The sequence below is a fragment of the Cimex lectularius genome, unplaced genomic scaffold (assembly GCF_000648675.2).
Source record: "Cimex lectularius strain Harlan isolate CLEC.00 unplaced genomic scaffold, Clec_2.1 scaffold80, whole genome shotgun sequence".
Lineage (NCBI taxonomy): Eukaryota > Metazoa > Arthropoda > Insecta > Hemiptera > Cimicidae > Cimex > Cimex lectularius.
In genome coordinates this window covers 1,581,529-1,604,426 of record NW_019392709.1, presented here as the reverse complement: position 1 = coordinate 1,604,426, position 22,898 = coordinate 1,581,529, and the positions used below count along the sequence as shown (strand labels likewise).

At 33.4% G+C, this 22,898-nt stretch overlaps 2 protein-coding genes across 2 annotated transcripts; one reads left to right on the top strand and one right to left on the bottom strand.

Annotated features, from left to right (window-relative positions):
* Positions 1-826: 826 nt before the first annotated feature.
* Positions 827-14,053, top strand: LOC106664393 (putative pyridoxal-dependent decarboxylase domain-containing protein 2). The gene is made up of 16 exons (XM_014390083.2): positions 827-855; positions 1,185-1,593; positions 1,657-1,847; positions 5,497-5,692; positions 5,759-5,903; positions 5,956-6,083; positions 8,371-8,442; positions 8,671-8,766; positions 11,244-11,345; positions 11,402-11,473; positions 11,535-11,633; positions 11,688-11,849; positions 11,916-12,147; positions 12,198-12,350; positions 12,410-12,602; positions 13,171-14,053. The coding sequence occupies exons 1-16, from the start codon at positions 842-844 to the stop codon at positions 13,271-13,273; spliced, it is 2,367 nt and encodes a 788-aa protein (XP_014245569.1). The 5' UTR covers positions 827-841; the 3' UTR covers positions 13,274-14,053.
* Positions 14,054-16,435: 2,382 nt separating this feature from the next.
* On the bottom strand, positions 16,436-22,800 carry LOC106662799 (sorting nexin-8-like). Its single transcript, XM_014387151.2, has 8 exons — positions 22,310-22,800; positions 19,557-19,674; positions 17,701-17,912; positions 17,514-17,635; positions 17,318-17,452; positions 17,044-17,260; positions 16,792-16,980; positions 16,436-16,606 (listed from the first exon to the last, which is right to left on the bottom strand). The coding sequence occupies exons 1-8, from the start codon at positions 22,439-22,441 to the stop codon at positions 16,532-16,534; spliced, it is 1,200 nt and encodes a 399-aa protein (XP_014242637.1). The 5' UTR covers positions 22,442-22,800; the 3' UTR covers positions 16,436-16,531.
* Positions 22,801-22,898: the final 98 nt, after the last annotated feature.

The window sequence follows — 22,898 nt, the reverse complement described above, 5'->3', positions numbered from 1 at the left end:
TCATCAATATAAGGAGAAGGTCCCGGGTTCGAATCCAGCGGCCTTGCATTCAAACCCGACATACTTACAAATGGGCTTTTTAAAAATAAAAAAAATAAAAACACTATTTCTAATTAAAATTTTTACTGAATATAATTAATCTAAATATGCACAAAATACTGTTATGTTTACTTACTTAATCAACATATTTGTATATAATTATTTTCAAATATTATTTATTTAATATTTTTAAATATGTTATACTATTTTACAATGGCAATTAAAATAATCAGAATAAATATGGTCTTTTTTAGGTATATTTATATGAAACGTTCTTTTAAGCTTAAGCTCTTACTTTACATACTGTTTAATACTTAAGTAATTTTTTACTTTGTTTCTTATTTTTGCTTTTATTATGTTATATTTTTATATTGTATACTTCTTTATTTAAACATTTTTTTGTAAACCCATACATGTTTAGCGGTCATAATTGATCATTTTAATTATTTCAGTTAATTATTCTTTGTATCTAAGGTCTTGGTTGAGATGAAAAAGTTAGTGTGACGAGTAGGATTCGAACCCACAACCTTTGACTAATACGCTGCTGCTCTAAACCATTTGAGCTGACTTGACTTCAACCCACTGGGACAATCAAAGGTCATGGGTTTAATTCTCAATTCGTGACACTAATTTTTTTAATCTCAACCAAGGTCTTAGATAAAAGAATAATTCCATAAAATATATTATTATTATTATTATTATTATTATTAAGGCTGTGTGAAATGGAATTTGTCTTAATAAGCATTGCTATTCTAGGTTGAAGGGTTGTCTCATTTATAATAGAGTTCATACATTTAAAGTTATGCTGAATGTTGAGTAAATTTTTGTTATTTGAGATTTTTTAGTTTATATTTTGTACTACGTAGTTTAAAACATTTTTTATTTTTTATTAGAGAATATTATTATATTATTTTTATTAGAGTTTATTTAACAGTATTCTTTTGTACTATTTTTTTTTTTTTTTTTTTAATAGACCAAAAAGTTTCATATAATTATTTCTAGCCTAAAGAGTGGTATATTTCAAGCAATTGTGTAGATAAATTTTTCATAGAACAATGGAACTCAATTAATTCTAAGATAAATTTGTATTATTTGAGGTTTATTGTTTGGATAATTTTAAATTTTCGAGGGAATCTGTGTTGTAGGAAGGCAAAGTCAGCTGTGGTAACTGATTCCTCGTCAAGGGCTGCCACGATGGCCGTTGCCGGTGTAAACAGTGATAATATATCAACAACGATGACAGATCCGCCCCAGCCCAAGGGAAACGTCTCGTCGAATCCTGGACGGAGGTCGATCTCGAACGGCCCTTCGGAGCTCGGGCCGCCACCGCAGAATGCCCCCGTCGGCCGACCTAACTCGGAACGACATTCCGAGTCTCGCAAGAGCCCCATCGGCGAGATCGAATTCCAGGTGTCCCAGGTGATTTGCAGGCTGGAGGAGGCGGTGATCGGGAAACCGTTGCCGGAGGAGTCGGAACGCGGCCGCGACAGGGCGGACGACAGCATCCAGGATGACTTCCACAGCCAGACCAAGACGGTCCTGCAGCAACTCGAGGTAGGCTGTCACAGTTGTCAGGGTCCGTTTACAAGTTTACAACCCCACCGATCCGCTTTGCAGGAACTCCTTCTCAATGACACAGAGAACGAAGCAGAGTATGCCGCGCTGCCGGAGCTCTGTGAGTCCGGACGGCTCTCCGTACTCAGCCATGCGATTGCAGCTTTTGCAGGTTCTATGGAAAGGAACCACGTGGCCAGCCTTTCTGCCAGAGTGTCAAAAGATGTAGCCAACTGGATAACCGACCTTTTTAGGTATGCGTATTCAACATATAAACTTTTTTTTTAAATTCCATATTTTAACTCAGCAATATAAACTTTAAAATGCAATGAATATCAAACATCAGTCTAGATTTATTGACAAATGGCATTAAAAGTACAACAAAACACTTTAGAGAATATCTATCTTGACCTCCACATTCTGACTTGTCATCATTTCTCAGCCTCCTTTGGTACCATGATCTGCATGGTTCAAGAGTGATTGTAACAAGTACCAAAACTTTTCCTATCAGTAGAGCAGTTGTGTAGGATATGTTCTGTTGTCTCTGTCTCGTCAGACATAATGGATAGTTCCATTTTTTTAAGGTGCCAGGTGGATAGTTCCATTAACTGTGCCTTTAATCTTTTTGGTTAGTGGCTACTACAAGCTTGCCTTGCACTGCTCTAACAACCAGGCAGAGGTGATGGCGATAGAAGATATCTTAAATGGATTCAAGGAAGAGTTAACGGTGTGGAGTATTCGACAGCCAGACCTCTATTAACTTGCTAAGGTCTCAAAAACGTGTGATAAGGACAGCCCAATGCATTTGGAACGTGTGAATCAATCTGGAAAGGTTCAAGGTTATAAAAGTTTGTTTTGCCTAATGTATTGGACTTTAGAAAACAACTGAAATGTACCAATAGATACAACACACGAATACTTCGGACCTTCTAAGGTTCAAGGTCGGAAAACACCAATAAACTGGATTAAAGCGCACATCAGCATACAGGGGTATGAAGAAGCAGACCGGAAGGTAAAAGAAGCAGCCAGAACCTAACAGAAGCATTAAACAAGAATGGGATGAAATGTGGCAGAACACTGACAATAGAGGCACACCAAAAAATCCAACAATATCACAATGTCTACGAATAGAGATCCAATACTCATAAAATCACAGATTTTCTCTAGTCACAGAAAAAATAAAGCACGTCTAAAAAGGTCAAGATCATCGAAGATGATGTGTGAATGCTGCAGAGACCGCAAAATTATGAACACATTATTTTCGACTGTACCAAGTTAGATAAAAAACGATACGATGCACGCAATAGTGTTACAAGGAGGACAATGGCCACCAACTTTTTTAGAAATAATAAAGATCTTTTTTTCATTTATTTAATTAATAGTAGTACTGATTTAATTTAAAATTCATTAGATTTCATGGTCCGCTTGACCAATTAATGTCTTTCAATTAATTAAGGTTTTTAGTTGAGATAAAAAGGCAGCGTCACGAGCGGGATTCGAACCCATGGCGTTCAGCTCAACACGCAGCTGCTCTACCACTTGAGCTATCGTGACTTCGATCCACTCGGACACTAACTTCCCATCTCAACCCCGAGTAGCGGCGTATTTAGCCAAAGGTCGTGAGTTCAAATCCTGCTCGTGACGCTGTCTTTTTATCTCAACTAAAAACCTTAATTAATTGAAAGACATTAATTTAAAATATTGAAGATAATGTTAATTCAAGCCATCTACGTCCAGTGCTATTTGAAATGTACGTAAATATAACTTAATGATTGTAAAACACACATGTAATACGTCACATGGAGTGTGGTAAATTAATTCCCTCTTATTAGGAGTACTACTAAAAGGGGGAAAAAATATTTTGTAATATTTCAGAGGATCTGACAATCCTTTTAAAGTACATTTAACAAGTATTAATGTAAATTATTCTTAATTGGTCTATTTTAATACATTGAATGTACTTTATTGTGAAATGTGGTGATGTCAGTTGAATCACTAGTTGAATGATCATTTTTAGACTAAATGAGATTCTGGTCTTTAAAAGCATATTAAATTTTAATAGCTAATAGTCTATAATTACATTCTTTATTTTAATACTTTTATTATACTCTGTTTTATGCTTTTATAAATCAAATTTAGAAGTAATTGGTTGGTAAGGCACAAGTGGTTCATTGATCCTTTTTGGGATTCCAGAGGTCATTCTTTAAAGTATATTTGATTGGAATTTGATCATTCCCTGTCATCCTTGGTCTGTCAGAAAGTATGCCGATTGAATTCAATGTATATTGAGCATTTGCTTCTCTCTCAGTATGATAACCTCAAACTGCGTCTCAGCTAGGGTGTATCTTTCAATGATAAAAAAAAAATTGTTCTTGATTTGTCCTTAATCTGTCACTCTTTCATTGTTGATGTATTCTTTCCATTAGCAAAACCATGTTACATTTAGATCATTAATGTGATTCTCTCAACATCTATTATCAAAGAACGTATGAAGAGACCAGTACTTATTTCATGCTGAAATATTGTATTAATCCTGTAATTCTTTTGGAAACCATTGCCAGCTTATAATAGTCGAATTTTGTAGAGGTACAAAGATTCCCTTAAGGGACACCAAATTTTTTAGTAGTTAGAGCCACCAAATCATATTTCTGACACTAGCAGTTCTGGATTTGAATCTCAGCGTAGCCTAGAACTTTTAATCAGAAAATAAAATAAAACAAAGTGGTTTAACCCCTCGTTAAGCCTTACTGTCTGACAGGAATTACTTTCTTTTTTATTCATATTCTCCTAGCTCTTTATTGTACCACAATACTTGGTATGCAAGCATCATCAATGTAAATACTCTGTACCTCGAAAAAATAATGTAAGGTTTGAAAGTTTATAGGTCTTATCTTATGTCCTTGCCATTGTGATTATGATATCTTTTACAGTAGATAAAGTGAATTATTGCATACAATCAGTTTACATTTCACATCAAATCTGGTTTTAGAATTATAATTTTAAAAAATAATAATGCTACTAACCAAATCATAATAATAAATTATATTTATTGCCAATGACAAGAAATCACAACTCGTAGTTTAATTTTTTTTATTTTTCCTATTTTAGAAGATTAGAAAATGTTTTGTTTGTCTATTATATCTCAAACTGACAAGAACCATCATTAAATCCGCAAAAACAGTGGTCACAATCAACTTATAAGAATACAACAAACTTTTTAATTTTAACTACTAGCTTTATTACCCGGCTTTACCAGGGCGATAATAAAAACTATTATTTCTCTTTTTTGTAAATCCTGATGCCCATTATTTGTTACATGCCCATTTTATAGTCTTTAAACTAACCTGGAACTAATAAAAACAAAGTGTGAAAGTTTCATCGAAATCGATTCTGTTTTTATGATTGACACACATATTAACTTTTATATATATATAAGCAACTATTTTTTTTAAATTGTGACTAATTTTATATAATCAATAACTCATGGTTAAAAGGATGCTTTTGGTTTAATTGTTATTCAATTAAAATAAATGAGATATAAACAAAAAAGATTTATATTATAATCTATACAGTGGGTTGCAGTTATATACAACAAAAAAGGGAGCAAAGGTGGCCGCAACGGTTTAGGTGTTGACACGGCACTATCACTGTAAGATACAGATCTTGGGTTTGAATCCAGCGGCCCTTCATTCAAACCCGAAATACTTCAAATGGGCCTTTTTTTTTTTTTTTTCAAAATATATATTATATGAAACCTCATAGTTGAAAATACCTCGTAAAAAATAAATAAATTACAATTATTTTTTAAAGCATCATAACTGTAGAATATTTCTGTTTTTCACTAGTAAAAAGATTCGTATAAAATGTTAAATTCCTAATTTTTTAAAAATATTTTCCCCCCAGGTGTTTCAGTGGAAACTCTCTAGTTTGCTACCACGATGACCAATTAGAAGGGATTGTAAAAATAATACGTTCTCTCTTACACAAAGAGGTCCCGCATTATGCTGAAAATGGGTTTGAAGCGTTGAAAAATAACATCCCGATTATTTACACGAGTGCATCTGCACCAGCTCGAATCGCACAGTACATATGCAAACAGGTGCGCCATCACAAATTCTCTAGTTAAGAAGGAAAATAATGTTTTTTTTTGTTTTTTGTTTTTCAGATCGGTCTACCATTTTCTTGTATAAGCACGATCCCGTGCAACACGCTATTCGGGTCACAGAGGATGGATTTGGCAACGTTGGAAAGGGAAATAGAGACAGATTTTAAAAATAAAAAACTCCCTCTTATCGTTTTAGCGGATGCAGGTAATTTTTTGAAAATAGCTGACCCGAGCAATTTATACATTGAGAGTTTCAGGTACGCCGATTTTTGGACATGTTGACAACATAACGAGGCTACAGGAGATATGCAGGAATAAAGGAGTTTGGCTCCATCTCCGCGGTCATTCCCTCGCTGCCCTTGCCATACCTGACCAACCGAATCAGGTAAGCACTTAGAGTAATAAAATGTCTAAGGTATTGATTAAATAGAGAAAGATTTTAGATAGAAAAAAAAAAATAATAAAGAGAAAGAAAAATAAGATTTTAAGGATTTCAGCTGAAACTTTCCTCTCCCATTCAACTACCAATCAATATTAAGTTCTAGGAACAATACTGTGTAAGAAACAAGTTTAGAATGGTATAAATAAGATATTTGGCTTAAGGTTGAGGGATCCACTTGTTGTCGAGGGTGGAGTTGTCCTTTCTGCAGCTTTCGAACTTCCAACAATGCAGCATTCTGTAGCCGCGAAATTGCAGCATAATCCTTCAGAACTGTTTTTGTCCATGTTTTAATGATTTATTAGGGGTAAAATGTCAATTACTTAGACCATGTTTTATCAACTTCTCAAGTGGAAGAAATTCATGTTTGTGAGGAAACTCTGTCCAAATTTGTTTATTGTTTAATACTTCAGCCATCAATTTTTTTTTCTTTTTATGGCTGGCTTACTGCTACTGTCATTGCCGGCTCATCAAATTTTTTCCGTATTGCGTTTTTTTCCCTTATTACAATTATCTGCTGAGTGGCACTGACAAAGAACAGCCAGGTGGTTCATCCTTTCTACATGTATTCCTTGCTGTCATTTTTAACCCTTTCACACATGACACTATGGTCATGGACATCTATATCGTCATAATTTGATATTGCATACATAATCATTTAAATATCAACAATGCTGCTTCCCTTACCTCTTTTAAACATATCTTGCATCAACAGAGTCTATTTAACCACAGTTTAAATTTACTCAATTATTATCTGCCCAAGTTAATTTTAGAGTAACTCATTTTAGTTTTCACTTCTTTTGATATTTGTTTTATATAAGTCAGTTGTTAATTTTGATCACCACGACAAGGTTTATTTTTGGGTCAAAATGTTAATAATTAGTTTAATTATGCTTTATTCTAAGGGGACACTCCTATCCCAGAATAAAATTTTTTCTTCTTAATTATTATTATTGTCTGTGGTGATTAGTGACCATTAATCGATAATTATTCAGAAATCGTGAGATACAGTCTGGTGTGATGTAGGTTTCAGAAAAGCATTTTCTTTATCGTGCGAACGTTTCGATCTTTATTGAGATCATCTTCAGGGGTCAAAGTGTTTGTCTTCTGTGTAATTGTGCCATTCTTGCGTGTCGTGTTGAGAGTGCCCATACAACGTCCACTTTGACCAAATTAAAAACAAACACATCAAAAAATTAAATAACTTAATCAACAAACAAACACCTGCTAAGCCAAACAAATGGTTCCTAAACCTAACCAAAACTAACATTCCTCCAGAAATCCAGAACTTCCTATCACTTGGTCCCAAACATTCCATTCCTTACAACAAAACAGATTTTCCGGGCACTCTCAACACGACACGCAAGAATGGCACAGTTACACAGAAGACAAACACTTTGAGCCCTGAAGATGATCTCAATAAAGATCGAAACGTTGGCACGATAAAGAAAATGTTTTTCTAAAACCTACGTCACACCAGACAGCATCTCACAATTTCTGAATAATTAATTATTATTGTGGATTATTTTCCCGTGTATTCCTTATAACCAATTTTAAAATAATTGTGATGGAATATTAATGTCAAATATTACAGATATTTCTGCTAAGTTCCATCAAATTAGATTTTGAAGGTCCTTCACTTATCAATGACAAACGCCCCCTCTTATTTGGCTTATCTCGTCCGTAAATTTTACATCAGGCGAAGGAAAAAAGCAAAAGAATTTAAATATTGTTCATTAAGATATTTGGATTTTCCTATCTCCAAAATAGCTCCCCCCTTTAGAATTGACCTTTGGGGCTTAAGTGAATAGGTCATTAAAGATGATAATCTAACATCTTTATTTTTAATAAATAAATAATAAATTCATAATCAACGTATAATTTAAAAAATTGCAAAACTTTCCTTATTATACGAGAGACCTGGTAAATAGGCAGGCTTAATAATTCTTACTTAATTTGAACATTTTACTAAGAAAGAATTATACTTAATTTAGACTGATTAAATTAATTAATTAAAAAAAAAATTGGCTGTAATGTCTAATTTATTTGTTATGTAAATGCATACATAATGCTAATGCATACTGAATATAATTCACAAGCTTTGAGTCCGACTGCGGTCAGGTTGGACAAGGATCATTTTAGCCTTTAGAATTACATTTAATTTAGAATGATTAAATTAATAAATTTAAAAAATTAAACAAATTTTTGTGTTTAATTTTACTTGTTGTTTTAGCTTGACTACATTGCACACAGCATGACTCTTCCATTAGGCATTTGGCTCGGCATACCTGGACTTCCAACTGCCGTATCCTTTGAATCTAAAGAAATTATTTGGAGATGAATCTGGAGTGCCATAGGCTTAGAAAAACATTTTCTTTATTGTGCCAACGTTTCGATCTTTATTGAGATCGTCTTCAGGGCAATGGCATCTCACGATCTCTAAATAATCATCAACTAACGGTCACAAAACACCACACATTTCTAATGAAATTACTTGAAAAAAAAAAAGTTTCCTTAATGGACAAAATTTCAGACTGTATATAATTCACAAGCTTTAAGTCCAACTGCAGTCGGGTTGGACAAACCAGGCAGGAAGCTGGTGTCTCTACCTATTTGGACTACATTTCAGGTAAATAATCAAATCGGTGGTTTAATGTTGAACTTAGCATTGGTAAGAAAGTAAGTTGTGAGATTGTGTATTTTTCTCAGCATAGTAACCCTGATTTCACATCTCTGTTTTAACTTTAATTGTTAGTTTAAGAATCCATACAATTCATATATTACAAAAAAAATTTTGGTAGTTTATGAGAAAACCCTATATTGGTGGCCATTTGAAACCTTGCAGCACAGCACAACATTTACAAGTTTTTGGTTTGACAATATTAAATAAGATAATTTCAATATTCTTTACCTCCACTTCCACAGGTACATATTTTCTTTTAAGGAAAAATCGATGCTGACATGTTTTGCTGTTTGCTTAAGATTTAAGCTGGAAGCTTAATGTGATTTAATGTAATCTCTGCCCTTGTCAAATTGCCCTTCTAGCCTTCTGAAAGTGCTGTTTAATTATAGCAATGTTTTCTCTTTTCTTGCGGCAAGCTAGCGCTGGAATCTAGCCACCAAGTTATAAAATAGCAATGCATTTTCTATAAAAACACGCTCTTCTATTTTCACATTTAAACTTCACATTCTAAAAGACGTGAATTATGGGAAATTTCCATCTTGTTTCCTTCAAGGCATATTTTGATAAAGTAGGCTTATTTCTCATTTTGCACTTTGTCTTTTTAAAAGTCTAATGCCTGAGTTGATGAAAAGCTACATTTTCATACCATGTGGGTGAGTCTGCTTGTTCATGTATCTCAGTGGGAAAATCTTTATTCTGTTATTTTTATTATTGGTAACATGTTAAAAAAAAAGACATTAGTATTTTGTTGTTTATTTCAAACTGTATATATTTTTATTGTTATATTAATTACAACATACTTATTTTAATGTGAACCAAATTGAACAAGGCAGAAATTCGTGAGTTTTAATAAAACATTGTTTATAATGGTTTAAAAGAAAATTCATCAAAACTACTGAAAATCGTTTGATTGATGTTAGTTAAAATTTAACTAACAATTTATTGCCTAGTTTTGCTCTACGCTTATTACCTCCTCTCACTTTGCGGAGAGCCTTAGGTCTCCTAGGCATTGCATAAATGAACGATCAGATTTTCTATTGTGAAACAGATTCTTCAACAAAAGCAGTTTGAAGCTGTTCAACTCTTGTTGGAGGCAGCAAGCAGTGTCTAACCCGTCTCTTTATCATATCCTTGGGATTCATGTCAGGAAAACGAGCTGGCCATTTCATTGTGTCAATCTGTACATCCTGCAAGTACCGCATTATCATACATTAATTTAGTTGTCCACAATAAATGAAATGAATGGGACCACACTTCTAGAAGAACTTCCTTAATTTACTCTAGTGCAGTCAAAGATCAATATGTATAATAATCAGGACATAATGCAAAGGATTTCCAAAATTTTTCACACACGGTCTCAGTCATCTGATTGCCACAAACCAAACCAGCACAAATCTGTGAAGAGAACAGCCTCCAATGTTCAAGTGTCAAGGCAAGATATGGATTTGTGAATAATCAACTTTCTACTCAATTCACTAGTTTTGTGGTCCGCTTGACCAATCAATATCTTATAATTAATTAAGGTTTTAAGTTGGGATAAAAAAGTCAATGGCACGAGCGGTTTTCTATTCAATGCCTCTCCAGTAGTAAAGAACCTGAGACATCTCACAAAGCCTTCTGATGGCTCTTTTAGAGTTCATTACGGACTGTTTGGAGATGACTACCTATCAAGGAAGCATTTAAATGACAGTTCATAGTGTGGTAAGATCACTAAAACGATCGTCTCTAGCTGTCGTACATCACAGTAGACCGCTACTTTTTGATTGAGACGGTGGATCTAAACCGCTGAAGGCCATCATGGATGGTAGAGTGCGGCCCAGGCAAGATCTTTTTGTCATGCTTTTAAGAGAAAATATTATTAATTAATTTTTTAACTTAAATTTGTTGTTTCATCAAAGAAAATAATTTAAAAACCCGAAAAACTCAACTGGTTCTGAAAAGGTACAAATTGAACTGATTTTCTTTATTTTTAATCTAAAGAGTATCAAAGGATTAGTAATGCTCTATAAAGGTAAATAGCATGTTATTAATGTTGTGTATTCGTTTTAAACTATTAATGGCTAGTTATTATGGAAAATAAACAAATAAATACAAGGTCTTTTTTTTTTTTTTTTTTTTTTTTTTTTTTTTTTTTTTTGCTTTGGGTGTATTTGTTTAAGCTCGTTTTTCTCAATAACGATATAAGTACAGAGATAATTGCAGGACTTTTATTTACCTGTGAATTTAAAATAAAGTCTTTTCTTCTTTGTCTTTTATTCCCACCAAATTACATCAATGAAGAATGCTTTACTGCTGATTGGTTGTCTATAGCTTATCAAAAAATTCAATTTTAATCATTTCTTTATGAATGTGTGAGATAACTGAAAACCTACAATTTAATTAGTAAATTTTGTATTTTTAAAGCTTTAATTTTATTTGAACAGAGTTTAGGTACTGAAGAAATCAAAAGGAGGCTGCGGGATGCCTTTGATTGGTGCTATCAACTATGGCAGCGAATAGAAAAATACCCAAATATTAGATTGCTTGTAAGTATGAAATTAAAAATAATTTTTTGTAAATCTAGTTATATTGGGCTTTTCAGAGTCAACCTCCTGGTGGTGAAGGAGGGCTTTTAACAGTGAACGAGTTAATATCAAAACCAGTCGCATTAAATGTATGTAACCTATACAACTTAATGTAATTAAAACAATTATTAATAAATTTCATGTTTGCAGGTATTATTTGAAGTAGCAGCTTCCACAGTTGTATTCCAATTTGTTCCTGAAAATGTAGAAGGGCGTGTCCCACCGTATTACGACAAATTAAATTCATGGGTAAGTTAAATGCATTTTTAATGCTATTAAGAATCTAATACGGTTTTCTTACAGCTTAGCCAGATGCTACAAAGAGAAAGCCCTATTATAAACATAACACTTTGTGAAATCGAAAACCATGAAGTTGTTCTCAGGTACTGCCCTTTAGAGCCACAGCCTGGAGTTCATGAGACGCCTGATTTTGATGCATTTATACTATGCTTAGAACAGCAGATTGTAAGTTACAGTGATAAAAATAAAAATGGTTATTTACATTTTATAGCTTTTTTAAAACCTTTTAAGGATATTTTATGCGCAACAGTGAAGCACAAAGCCGAGTTTCAAAGGCTAGTCGAATCATCGCAGACGTTAAAACTTGTAGAAATTGAAGGCTGGGCTGGGCTGGGAGGAGTCCGCTACCAACCGTTATCATTTAAAGATGCTCAAATGACCGATGAAGTTAAAGAACAACTCAACAATCTCAATATTAACCTAGTAGAAAGACTACGGACTACTGATGCTGCATTCTCACTTGGTATTCAATTTTCTAATATGTTTCAATTCCTTTAATAATTTGTATTTTAGGTGAAGGCGGGGATAATATGGCGTGTGTAAGATTCGGGATGGTCACGGCGGACACGGATGTACTGGAACTTCTCCATTTAGTCGAAACCGCTGGTTTGGAAGAGGAAGAGAGTGGAAAAGTGCTGGACACAATGGTTGAAGTCGTCAAACGAGGTACATTATTTTTTCATTCTTTTTTTTTCTATCGTAATCTATATAATTGTGCGTTTAAGGAATTGAGGCAGCGACACAAGAATTACAACGAGAAAGCGACGAACAACTGTGGCAGGAGGGTATTTTGAGGTCTGTTCCAGTTGTTGGAAGTTTTGTTAACTGGCTTTCTCCACACAACAAAGGCTCCGGGATCAAAGGGCGAAGTCTTGATCTCACAGCGGGAATCGTAGCTTCGACAGAAAATATTTATAGGTAAGATTCAATGTTTCAACTACTCATTAACCAAAACTGTAAGAAACTCGAGTCATGGCCCAAATCTGTCAAATATCTTGGGGTAATAATGGACACTTTTATTCCTCGTGTGAAGAGATCAATTGCAAAGTGCCATCCACATACTTTTCCCTCTGCTCTGTGGCCAGCCAAGTTTCACTGACAATAAACTTCTACTTTATAAAGTGGTGGTCACATATGCCCTCCTGTGGTCTCACATGATTGCAAGTTGTTTCTATCTTCTGTTTGTTCTGGTTGAATGTTATATCAAATGAAGAGTTATTCAGTTTCGGTAGTGGATTCCTAGATCCACTTAGATCTATTAGACTTCTTGAGGCCTGTATGGTAATGATCCTTTAATTTGTTTATTTCTGATCATACTTCTATCCTTGTTTTGGCCTGTTAGATGCAGTTGGCCTTCAGTGAGTTTGTGTCTAAAAGACAAAAATAACAAGGATATCCCAACCTTTCAATACGCAGATTTTCCAAACTCTCTAAAATCAAGGCATATTTAAACAATTTTTTTAATATTAATATTTGATATGCGTAGGTATCATATGCAGTCTTCGCCAAACCAGCAACCTCTTGAGCAAACTTCAGTCGGTCATTCAAGGTCTTCCTCAATGTCGTCGAGCCAGCCACAACTTCCATAGCGTCTGGAAGAGTTAATGAGTTTTAATGGAAGTTATTCTAGTGTAAAAGGTGCTGACATAAACCAAGTTTATCTTTTAGCATAAACTTTTATTAATCCCAAATGAAAAACAAAACAAATTCTTTATTTTTAATCATTAGATTCCGAGGCCAATCTAATCATTATTTTAATAATGATTAAAGACAATAATGTTAGTCGGCCGATATTTATTGATTTAATGAACTCTATAATTATATTATCCACAGCATTCGTTATTTAGTCTTTTGCTTAGTTTATGTATTAGTTTATGAAATAGCTTTTCATAAAATTGAATCCCAGAATTATCATAATGTAAATTTTTTTGTTTACTACAAATTATACTTCAAACATTACATTAATTCATGCATATTTCCAACTCTTGTAAATATCGTATATTATTAACAATATCAAGTTTTTTTTCTTCTAATTTATGCATATAAGATCCTAATATTTTTATATAATTATGAACACCGTGTAAATCGTTTTTGTATAAATGGCATCTATATAAAACATTTTGGGCAAGTTTGTGGGTTTTTTCTATTTTTATTTGTACAGTTTTATTTTTGTTAATTGCTTACGCAGTGATGAAACTCGCTATTTATGTAATAAATTGTAAATATATTTATGTTTTTTTGTTGTATCACAAGTGTTGAGCACAGATTTCATATTGTCTTGCAAAAGAGAAGAAAAGAAATATGAACTTAAATGAGTACACCAAAGATGCCTGCAATGTTTTCATACAAAATAAATTACTTAACATTTTCTCATTATTTCAATCCTCTTGATATATCGTTAAATTATAAGTAAAATAAAACATTACAAAAGTATATTGGTTGAAGATTTGTCAGCAGTTTTAACACACTGGTTCATTTTATGTGTTCATCAGATTCTCTAAAATGAACAAGAGAAACGATTGAAACATTACAAGTATGTATAACAGACAAAATATGGCTTTGTGTCCTGATGTCCTGACAAAATAAAAATTGTAAAGAATTTTGTTGAGGTTTGAAAATCACCACCGAACATAGCAAAAAAAGTGCAACATGCAGAATTTTTTTGTTTTCTTGCTTATTTTTAGGTTTGCGAGCTTAATTATTGTGCCAATCGATTCAAGTTGTATTTTTTACCCAAATTACCAGGATTTAGGAATAAGCACAAATAAAGTTCTGCTACTCTGAACTAATTAAGACCGAGTCCTGATCGGATTAGATGAATAATGCTGAAGGCAAGCAATAAATCAGGTCTGGTAGACATACGCAAGTGATATACACATGAAAAATAGGCTGGAAGTTTTGAAAAGGCAGGACAAATGTGAGTGAAGATGAGGATAATTTTGGTCTGCCTCGCCTCGCAGTTTTGGCTTGACAGGTACATTTCAACTTCTCATCATTTTCAGTTGTTAATAATTCTCATTTTACAATCAAATTTCCTTTATGCTGACCGAAATATGTTCAGATTAGCAAGACTGCATTGAACATTTAAAAGAGAAAAAAATTTCTGCTTGTTTTGGGGTTTCTGGGCTGCATCAGTCTCTAAGGAGGGTCAATTCTATAGAAAACAAGTAGAAATACATTTTTTTTAAATTCATCTCAATCAAAAACCTTAGATAAAAAGAATAATTAATTGGAACAGTTAAAAAAATAGCAGGTTTACAAACTTTATTATTGCGCCAATCAACTCATAAGGGTTGAATTGATAGACAGCAAGTAGAATTAAAGAATTTTTGGGTGTGATTTCTGGTTTAAAAGCTTAATTCTTGCACCAATCAAGATGTGAGGTTCGAATTGGTAGGAAACAAGTAAAAGCTTTTTTCAGTCTAATATTGAACAATGGATATTAGGTTGTATGTCTTAAATTCAGAATCATTGATTCAGAGTTTGGTGAAGGATGTTAATTTGACAATCGCAACATTCACTTACCTCCTGGATCAATTTTTAATTAAATTAAAACACTAGCACTTTTGTACTAATCCTCTCATGTCCTGGGAAGTCTATTGTTTTCCAGTAATAATGCAAATCAAGTTTTTCCCTAGGTTCTCGAAGAATTCCTCCAACTAATTAATTCTCTACACCGTAATATAAATTTTACATTGGAAATTAACAAAGATGCTTGTTTGAACTTTTTAGACCTAAAATTGTCCATAATAAATAACTTAATAGAAATAGATGTGTATAGAAAACCCACAACTACAGACACTATGATTCCAGCGGATTCTTCCCACCCATGGTCTCAAAAGGCTGCAGGTTTCATTTGGCACATAGACCATATGTTAAAACTTCCATTAACTCCTGCTAANTCCCACTTCTGCAATTCATGTCGAGAGACGTGTTTGTGGAAACCCTTCAACCTGACGATGAGCTAAAGGGCTCGAAATCCGGATTGTTGCGAAACAACTTAATGTGAGTAGGAACCATGTTTTTTTAAAAAAAAGATTCAAGTTTTTCCTGTTTGCAGAGTTCATTCGACGAGACCATGCTTGGAAAATAAATTGTAATTGATTTTTTTTTGGAAGGGGCAATCTTTTTACAAAATTTAAATTTAAATGATATTTAAATTGTTCTTGTGTATTATAGAGGGCTGGTATTAATGGCATATGGTCTACCTGAATCTTGTTCACTTTGTCGGCGTCTTCATTTTCGAATTTTTTTCCAATGAATAGACCACTTATTGATGATAGCCAACTAAATTTTCCTCTCTTATAAAATTGCAATATCAAGAGAAATAGGGATCACAGTGGTTAATGAGTAAGAGTATCAGCCTCTAGAATCCTCATAGACCATTGAATACCGTGATTGAATACGTAAGAAATTCATTTTGAAATACTAGTTCCTTTGTAAAAAAAAAAAAAAATAATAATAAAAATAAATAACAACAGAAAAAAAAGTAAAATATTTATTAACGTTCAAGTAATAATCACATATAATGTATTTTTTCATTTAAGTATAATTATATAATAACAATTTTAAAAGTTTTATTATCTTTATTTGTCAAAAATCTCATCATATTAAGGAACTTTTTAGAGTTGTTTCTAAATAAATGCATATAAATATTAATAAAAGTATAAATTTGTTTAACCAATAATAAATAAAAATGTTAAATAAATAGTTTTTAAAGAGTTTTTTTTTCTGTGGAATGTATGAGTCTGTACAAAAATTAAGGCACTTTAAAGTGTTAATGTCAGCTTAATATACACTCAATCTATTTACTAGGTAAATTAATTGAGTTTCTAATGAAATTGCACTCAAACTTCGTTTTCAGTACTCTTTGGAAGACTTTGTTGTACAGCTGACTGAATTAATTTCCAAACCTCTGCTAGCTGTAATTGTCAACCAACAATATTAATTACACATAAAATAAATCCTATAATAGACAAATTCAATACAAAAAAATACGGTGATAGCAGAAAATAATCTTCATTTTTAAATACTGTTAGCTCAAAAGGTCAAAGAAAGATACGTTATTTTTGTAGATTAGAGGAGTAAATATCCACCCAATGCTTACCTCGGAATGTAATGAAACTTGTACTGCGACTAAACTGTTCATGATGAATACCAAAGTTTCTAAATAACTAAAAACCAATGCTGTTTCCATTTTGACGCAGTACAATGAGAAAGCCGTCCTCAGTTCCACAGATGCTATGACATTTTCTTGTTGTAGCATTCGATTTTCCAAGACTGCGACTGACTCGGCCTTTAAAAAATAAAGTTGTTAGCATACAGATAAATAGACTTCAATGGGAAAAAGAGGATTTACATCTGACCCTCGGAGAACACCCTGAATTTGTCTTTTCTTCAAAGCCATCATTTTAGACAGAGCGCTCTGATGATCGTGTGAAACGCCTTTTTCAACTCTTTCGCACAGGTCCTGGTGCCCACTTAAAATATCAAGCAGAACGGACAGACGTTCACAAACATCCTCCTCTTCTTTTACATTATGCTTTTTTGATTTCATAGATAATAACTCCAACTCTCTAAAACATTTTTCAATTGATATTACCTTCTTACATTAATTATTAATTAACACTGACTTGGAGATGTTTTTAAGCCCGCTTATAATATATTTCCAATTTTCATTTTTCGCTATGCCCAAATGCGTGTCATTGATGTGCTCCAAAGAAATGTCTGTCAGCACAGCCGCCATCTCCTCCATGTCTACTGAATACCTAAAAAAGCCAGATGAGTTTCTGGGGTTAAAAAAAACACTCTTTTCAGTCAGTCGTATACCGCTGGGACCTGAAGGCGACATGGTCTGCAATAGCTTTCATCTTTTGTACACCTAAATGTATAATTCTTATGTGTTCCCTACTTGCAGCAAAATCGCTGTTATTATTTGGAATTATCAGTTCCTAGAAAATGACAAGTTAAGTAATAAAACGATCGAGGAGAGGTTTACCATCAGTTTGATACTCACTTTAGCTTTAGCAGCAAGCTCTGAAGTTGTGAACTCGTCCGGCACAGATTTGAAAACTTCTTTAATTTTAGTGTATAGATCAGGTACTGCTTGCGTGAGAAAAAAATGCAATATTGCATCTAAAGATATTATTGGATGTCTGGCAATCAATGTTAGCCATCTTTCAAGCCCTTTACGTCGGTTTTCTAAGAATATCGAGTCGCTTGGAAAGACTGTCGAAAACAATTCAAACTTAGAAAATTTATTGTGGAAAATTAACATTGAAATTATTTTTCATACTACATACTAAATGAACAAAGTAAAAATAGTTTTATAACTATTCTCTTGAGATTTACAGATACTTTTTGCCAATCGACCCTTAAACTTAATTCTTTTCCCACAGATTAAATTTGTGAGAATTTTTTAGACCATCTTTTCTAAAAATGTTTTTTATATGTCATGGTTATCGTAGCTTTTTACTTTGTACTTTTCACTCAATTCCTGTGTCCCCTGTTAGTCTATTTTGCGTAAATAATGTTCAGTTTGGTTAAAAAGATCAAAATCTTCAAGCTAATGTTGAAAGTCAGTGTTTTGATGGCTGTTTGACTGACTCAATAGCAACATAATTAAGTTCGTGAATTTTCATTACATTTGCTTATTAGATCTGTACAATCGGGGTGTTAAAATACTGCGCCCTTTGACAGTTCTGTACCTACAGCATACCAGTGAAAAAATTTAAAAAATAGATTTTGTTGCACCCAAGCATTATGGAGCTCTTTTCATTTAAAGTCATACCCATAAAAATAGACAAATTGGGTTAAATTTAGCAAAGATAATTTTTTTTCATTATCACTTTTAACTTTTAGTAGATCCTAAGTGTATTGACACAAGTCGATAAACTTGTTTTTGTGAACTTTATACTGGGACTTAAACCTCCCCTTGAATAAACTAATTATGAACACAATTTACAAAAAATTTAAGCTTGTTAAGGCAAAAACAATGCTTACAAAAATGCTATTTACAAAAATAAATAAAAATTCTCTACACTAATAATAATAACAGAAATAAAACTAAAAAGGGACAATTAAATATTTTCAGTGGCAAGTTGTAAGGATTAAAGGTAATCAGAGAAGATGTGGGAAAGGCGGATAGTGTGGATTGGAATTCCATAAGTTAGAGGCACAGATTAGGAATGAATGGCTGAAAGTAGTTCATGTTTAATGGACAGAGATTAGGACAGGAGTTAGACCATATATGTAGGGGGAAGATATCAGAGAGGAAGATGCCAAAGAATAATTGCATGAGCTAGGAATGGTTATAACGACTTATATTCAGTGTACGGACAAGTTATGTAGGACCTCTTTGAGAGAGTTGAAGATAAACCTACAAAAACATTCATTAGACATTTAAGCATACCTTAAAGCTCTCCAGAGATTCCCCTTAAACAACACATCCATAATCAAAGTGGAGAACAAAAGAACAAACGTGGAGTTACAGTTGGCAACGATGGTGGATGGAAAAGCAGTGGTGAGAAATTCGGGATATATGAGTCTTCCTGGACAGTCTTCATGGTAAGACAGAAACAGGGTTAGGAGGAAGGAAGTGGATCCAAGCACAATAGCCTGGGACTTGTCTACGCTCATGTTAAGCCAAGTCCTAATAATTTTTTGCAATTGCAACTTGCAAGTCAAGAGATGGGAAGGACAGGTAAATGTGGAAGTCATCAGCATAAAGTTTTTATGTTTTTATCCATTAAAACACATTTTTATTATCAGATCTGTTTCAATGTGTGAAGACTTTACATTGTTATAAATTATCCTACTTTCAAATACATTCAACAGAATATGCGATAGAGAGGAATAAGTTTTTTAACTGACCTCCGACAATTTTCTTTGGTGGCAATTTGGGAATAAGCCGATAAGGAAACCGGTTCAGCAGAAGTTCGTAAAACGCCACAAAATCATTATATCTCCTGTTCACCTCAGTGCCGAACCGCTGAAACAATTTTAACACATATGTTGAATTTTTTATTTTTTTTAAATAGACAATAATAGATAAAGTGACCAACCACAGCCCTGGCTTTTTCCAAGATCAAATTAAATCAAAATGGTTTTTATTAAATGATAAAGAATTTCACAAAAAAAAATTTACATTGTACAGTAATAAAAAATAAAAAAAACATAATGAACGTCAAAAAGATAATGGTTGAGGGCACGGCATTTTTTCTTTATCTACTTCTGCTAGTAAGATAAATGAAAAAAAAAATGTTTCGTTGTATCAAACTTGTAACATGGTCATTTATGATCATTTTTGGTTTATTGTCTTTGTTGTTTTAGTGTATTTAAGTATTTCACCATTTTTAGAGATAGTACATTTTAATTTTAATTCAATTGACAAAATAATTTTTTTTTAATTGTTATAAAAGTGTATTGGATGTTTTTGTTTTCATTCCTGTCTTGTTTTTTGTTTGTTTATTTATTAGAAAATGATCTGAGTTGTGTCATGTCACAGGCATGTTACTCCCCAACAAAATTATAAACCACCATTCATTTTGTTCGTTATTAGTTGTATGAAATATTAAATTTTGACCAAAACATATAAAATGTTAATTACAAAAGTACTGTATCCTTTCATTCTAAATGGCTCTTTGTTAAGAATATTTGGTAATATAATATTTATATGCAACGAAAGTATAGGCCACTCTCAGTCTTTATCGAAATCTCTTGCAAAAATCATCTCTAATTTAGTTTTAAGTGCTTTATATTAAATAATATATATTATATTNGTTCACTTTTTTTTTTTTTTTAATTTTTACAATGCCAAGAGGGAAAGCATGATCAGAGAAGGCTGTTATTAATGCATTACTGGAAAAAAAAATTACAGTTTCAAAAATTGCTTGAATTTTGAATAGAATTAAAATAAAAATGCTTAATAATAAATACGCTTAAAAATAAAGAAGTGACCTATATTTTTATCGCATTGAATTTTCATTTTTTTTTTTTTTTACATACTGTAGGTAAAGGTTGAGATAAAAAAGTCAGTGTCACGAGTGGGATTCGAACCCACGTCCTTCAGCTTCAAATCCATCAATCGGACCACGAAATCTAATGAATTGTTTAGATTATACAAATACAAGTAAGATGTGAAAATGAAAAAAAAATCCAAAAACAATTTTCCAACGCCTCTGAAACTAAACGGATACGACAAAACTCATAAACCTCAACAGTCAACATCCTCTAAGACTAATAATTTCACTTGTAAATTTCCCTACATACAACATGACAGAGTGTATTAAAAACTTGTGTATGAAACAATTCCTTAAGGAATGGAATCTATCCCCCCCGGACACAGGCAATCGACGGAGTTTGTTAAGGTTGGAACCAAGAAACTGAACCAGCAGAATCGAAATGGCTATTCTCTAACTCAAGGAAGGGAGTTAGGAGGCTGGTAGGTATTCTGAAAGGCCACTGCCCACTGAGAAAACACCTCTCCGTAATGGGTATTCTACCAGATCCCTTTTGCCATTTTTGCGAAATAAAAGAAGAAACGGCAAGGCACTCGCTGTGTTTGATAGGTATGCTAGGTCTAGGTTTGAAATCTTTGATGGAGAGGACATCACCAAATCACTCCCCGAGATTTTTTTTAAAAATATTTTTGGCTTTGCCATTTCAGCACCTACCACACTACTTGACACACAGGTACATACATATACATAAATACACACATATATCTTCTTTTTTTTTTCGTATCATACAGGCACGTCACTTTTGCACGTCATCCCCACAATGGCATCCAGCAGGTCCAAGTTCGTCGTTCTTTTCAGAAGAATGGATTTTTTTGTAGGCAATGGCACCCCATATTTGGCCACCATCTCAGTTTTCTTCTTCCTCGTGTATAGGCTGGGCATGTTAGAAAAATGTGGTCGGCATCGGCTACAGTTACATCATCACAAGGACAGATGTTATTATCGGCTAACCCAATTTTATGCATGTGGTATGGCACTCCCCGAGATTAAATGGTCCAAAATATTGGGGTTTGTGAACAGGTCGAACAGGTTTATGCAGGGTACGTGAGCCGACCAAGCCCCGGACCTTTCAGGGATGGCGTACGAGTCTCCTGGCATTTAATCCCTCGGGTCTTGGTCACCCACCCTGCATAATATATGACAACATGACAAAATACTTAACCAATATACTCAACTCAAAAAACTCATTTCATTTCATTAACAAAATTAATAAAATTCCCTTCACACAACTCTCTTATATACCTAGAGGTTTCATAATTATTCATCAGCATTCCAATAGACACAACATTAAATATTATATAATTGGCAAAAAAATATTATAAATTCATTTTTCACATCTTACACGTATTTGTATAATCTAAACAATGTTTGTAAATTTCAGGCCCTGAAGATGATCTCAATAAAGATCGAAACGTTGGGACAATAAAGAAAATGTTTTTCTAAAAATACATCACACAAGACCGCATCTCACGATCTCCAAATAATCGTTAGATTTTATGTTTTTTAATTTTATTAATTGAAATTTTTACAAAAACGCATGCAAATGCATGTCGAGTCTGTTATAGGGTTTTATTTCTTTAAGGATTTAGGGCAGACCAAACTCACTTTACTGGTGACGACGTACTCAACGTGTTTGAGGAAAAGGCCTTTTTTCTCCGGAACGAGGCCGATTTTGATCGTATCGACGGCTTCCAGCTTCTTGAAACTGTAGCTCGTGTCATGTTCATGTCTTGCCATCTACGGTAGTGGTGAAAGCCAGGACGCGGAGTCAATCGGCCGACGACTTTGGCAAGGGCATCCTCAAGGACTCGCGAAAGGAAGAAAACCGGATGGAATTCGGGATAAAACTGTTTTGAAAATAAAGAGGGAAACGGGAGCGCAACAAGTTTCGTCTTATGACCAAAATCATAGGTCGAACGTTTAGAAATGACACGACCCGGGTGGAAAAACGGTCAAAATCGAATTTAATATACTCAGATCTACGACGGACAGCAGAGTCGACTTTCTGCAGGATTCCAATGATAAATCGCACTTAACAGTTAACACACTATCAGACGGCCATGTTCCACATTCTTACTGACTCATCAGCTGTGATGATAGTGTTCGATCTATCGATTCTCTTCATCTCATCGAGTCAAAAAAACACAATAAAAATTAACAATTTAACATCTTTTACTGTACTAAACAAAAACAA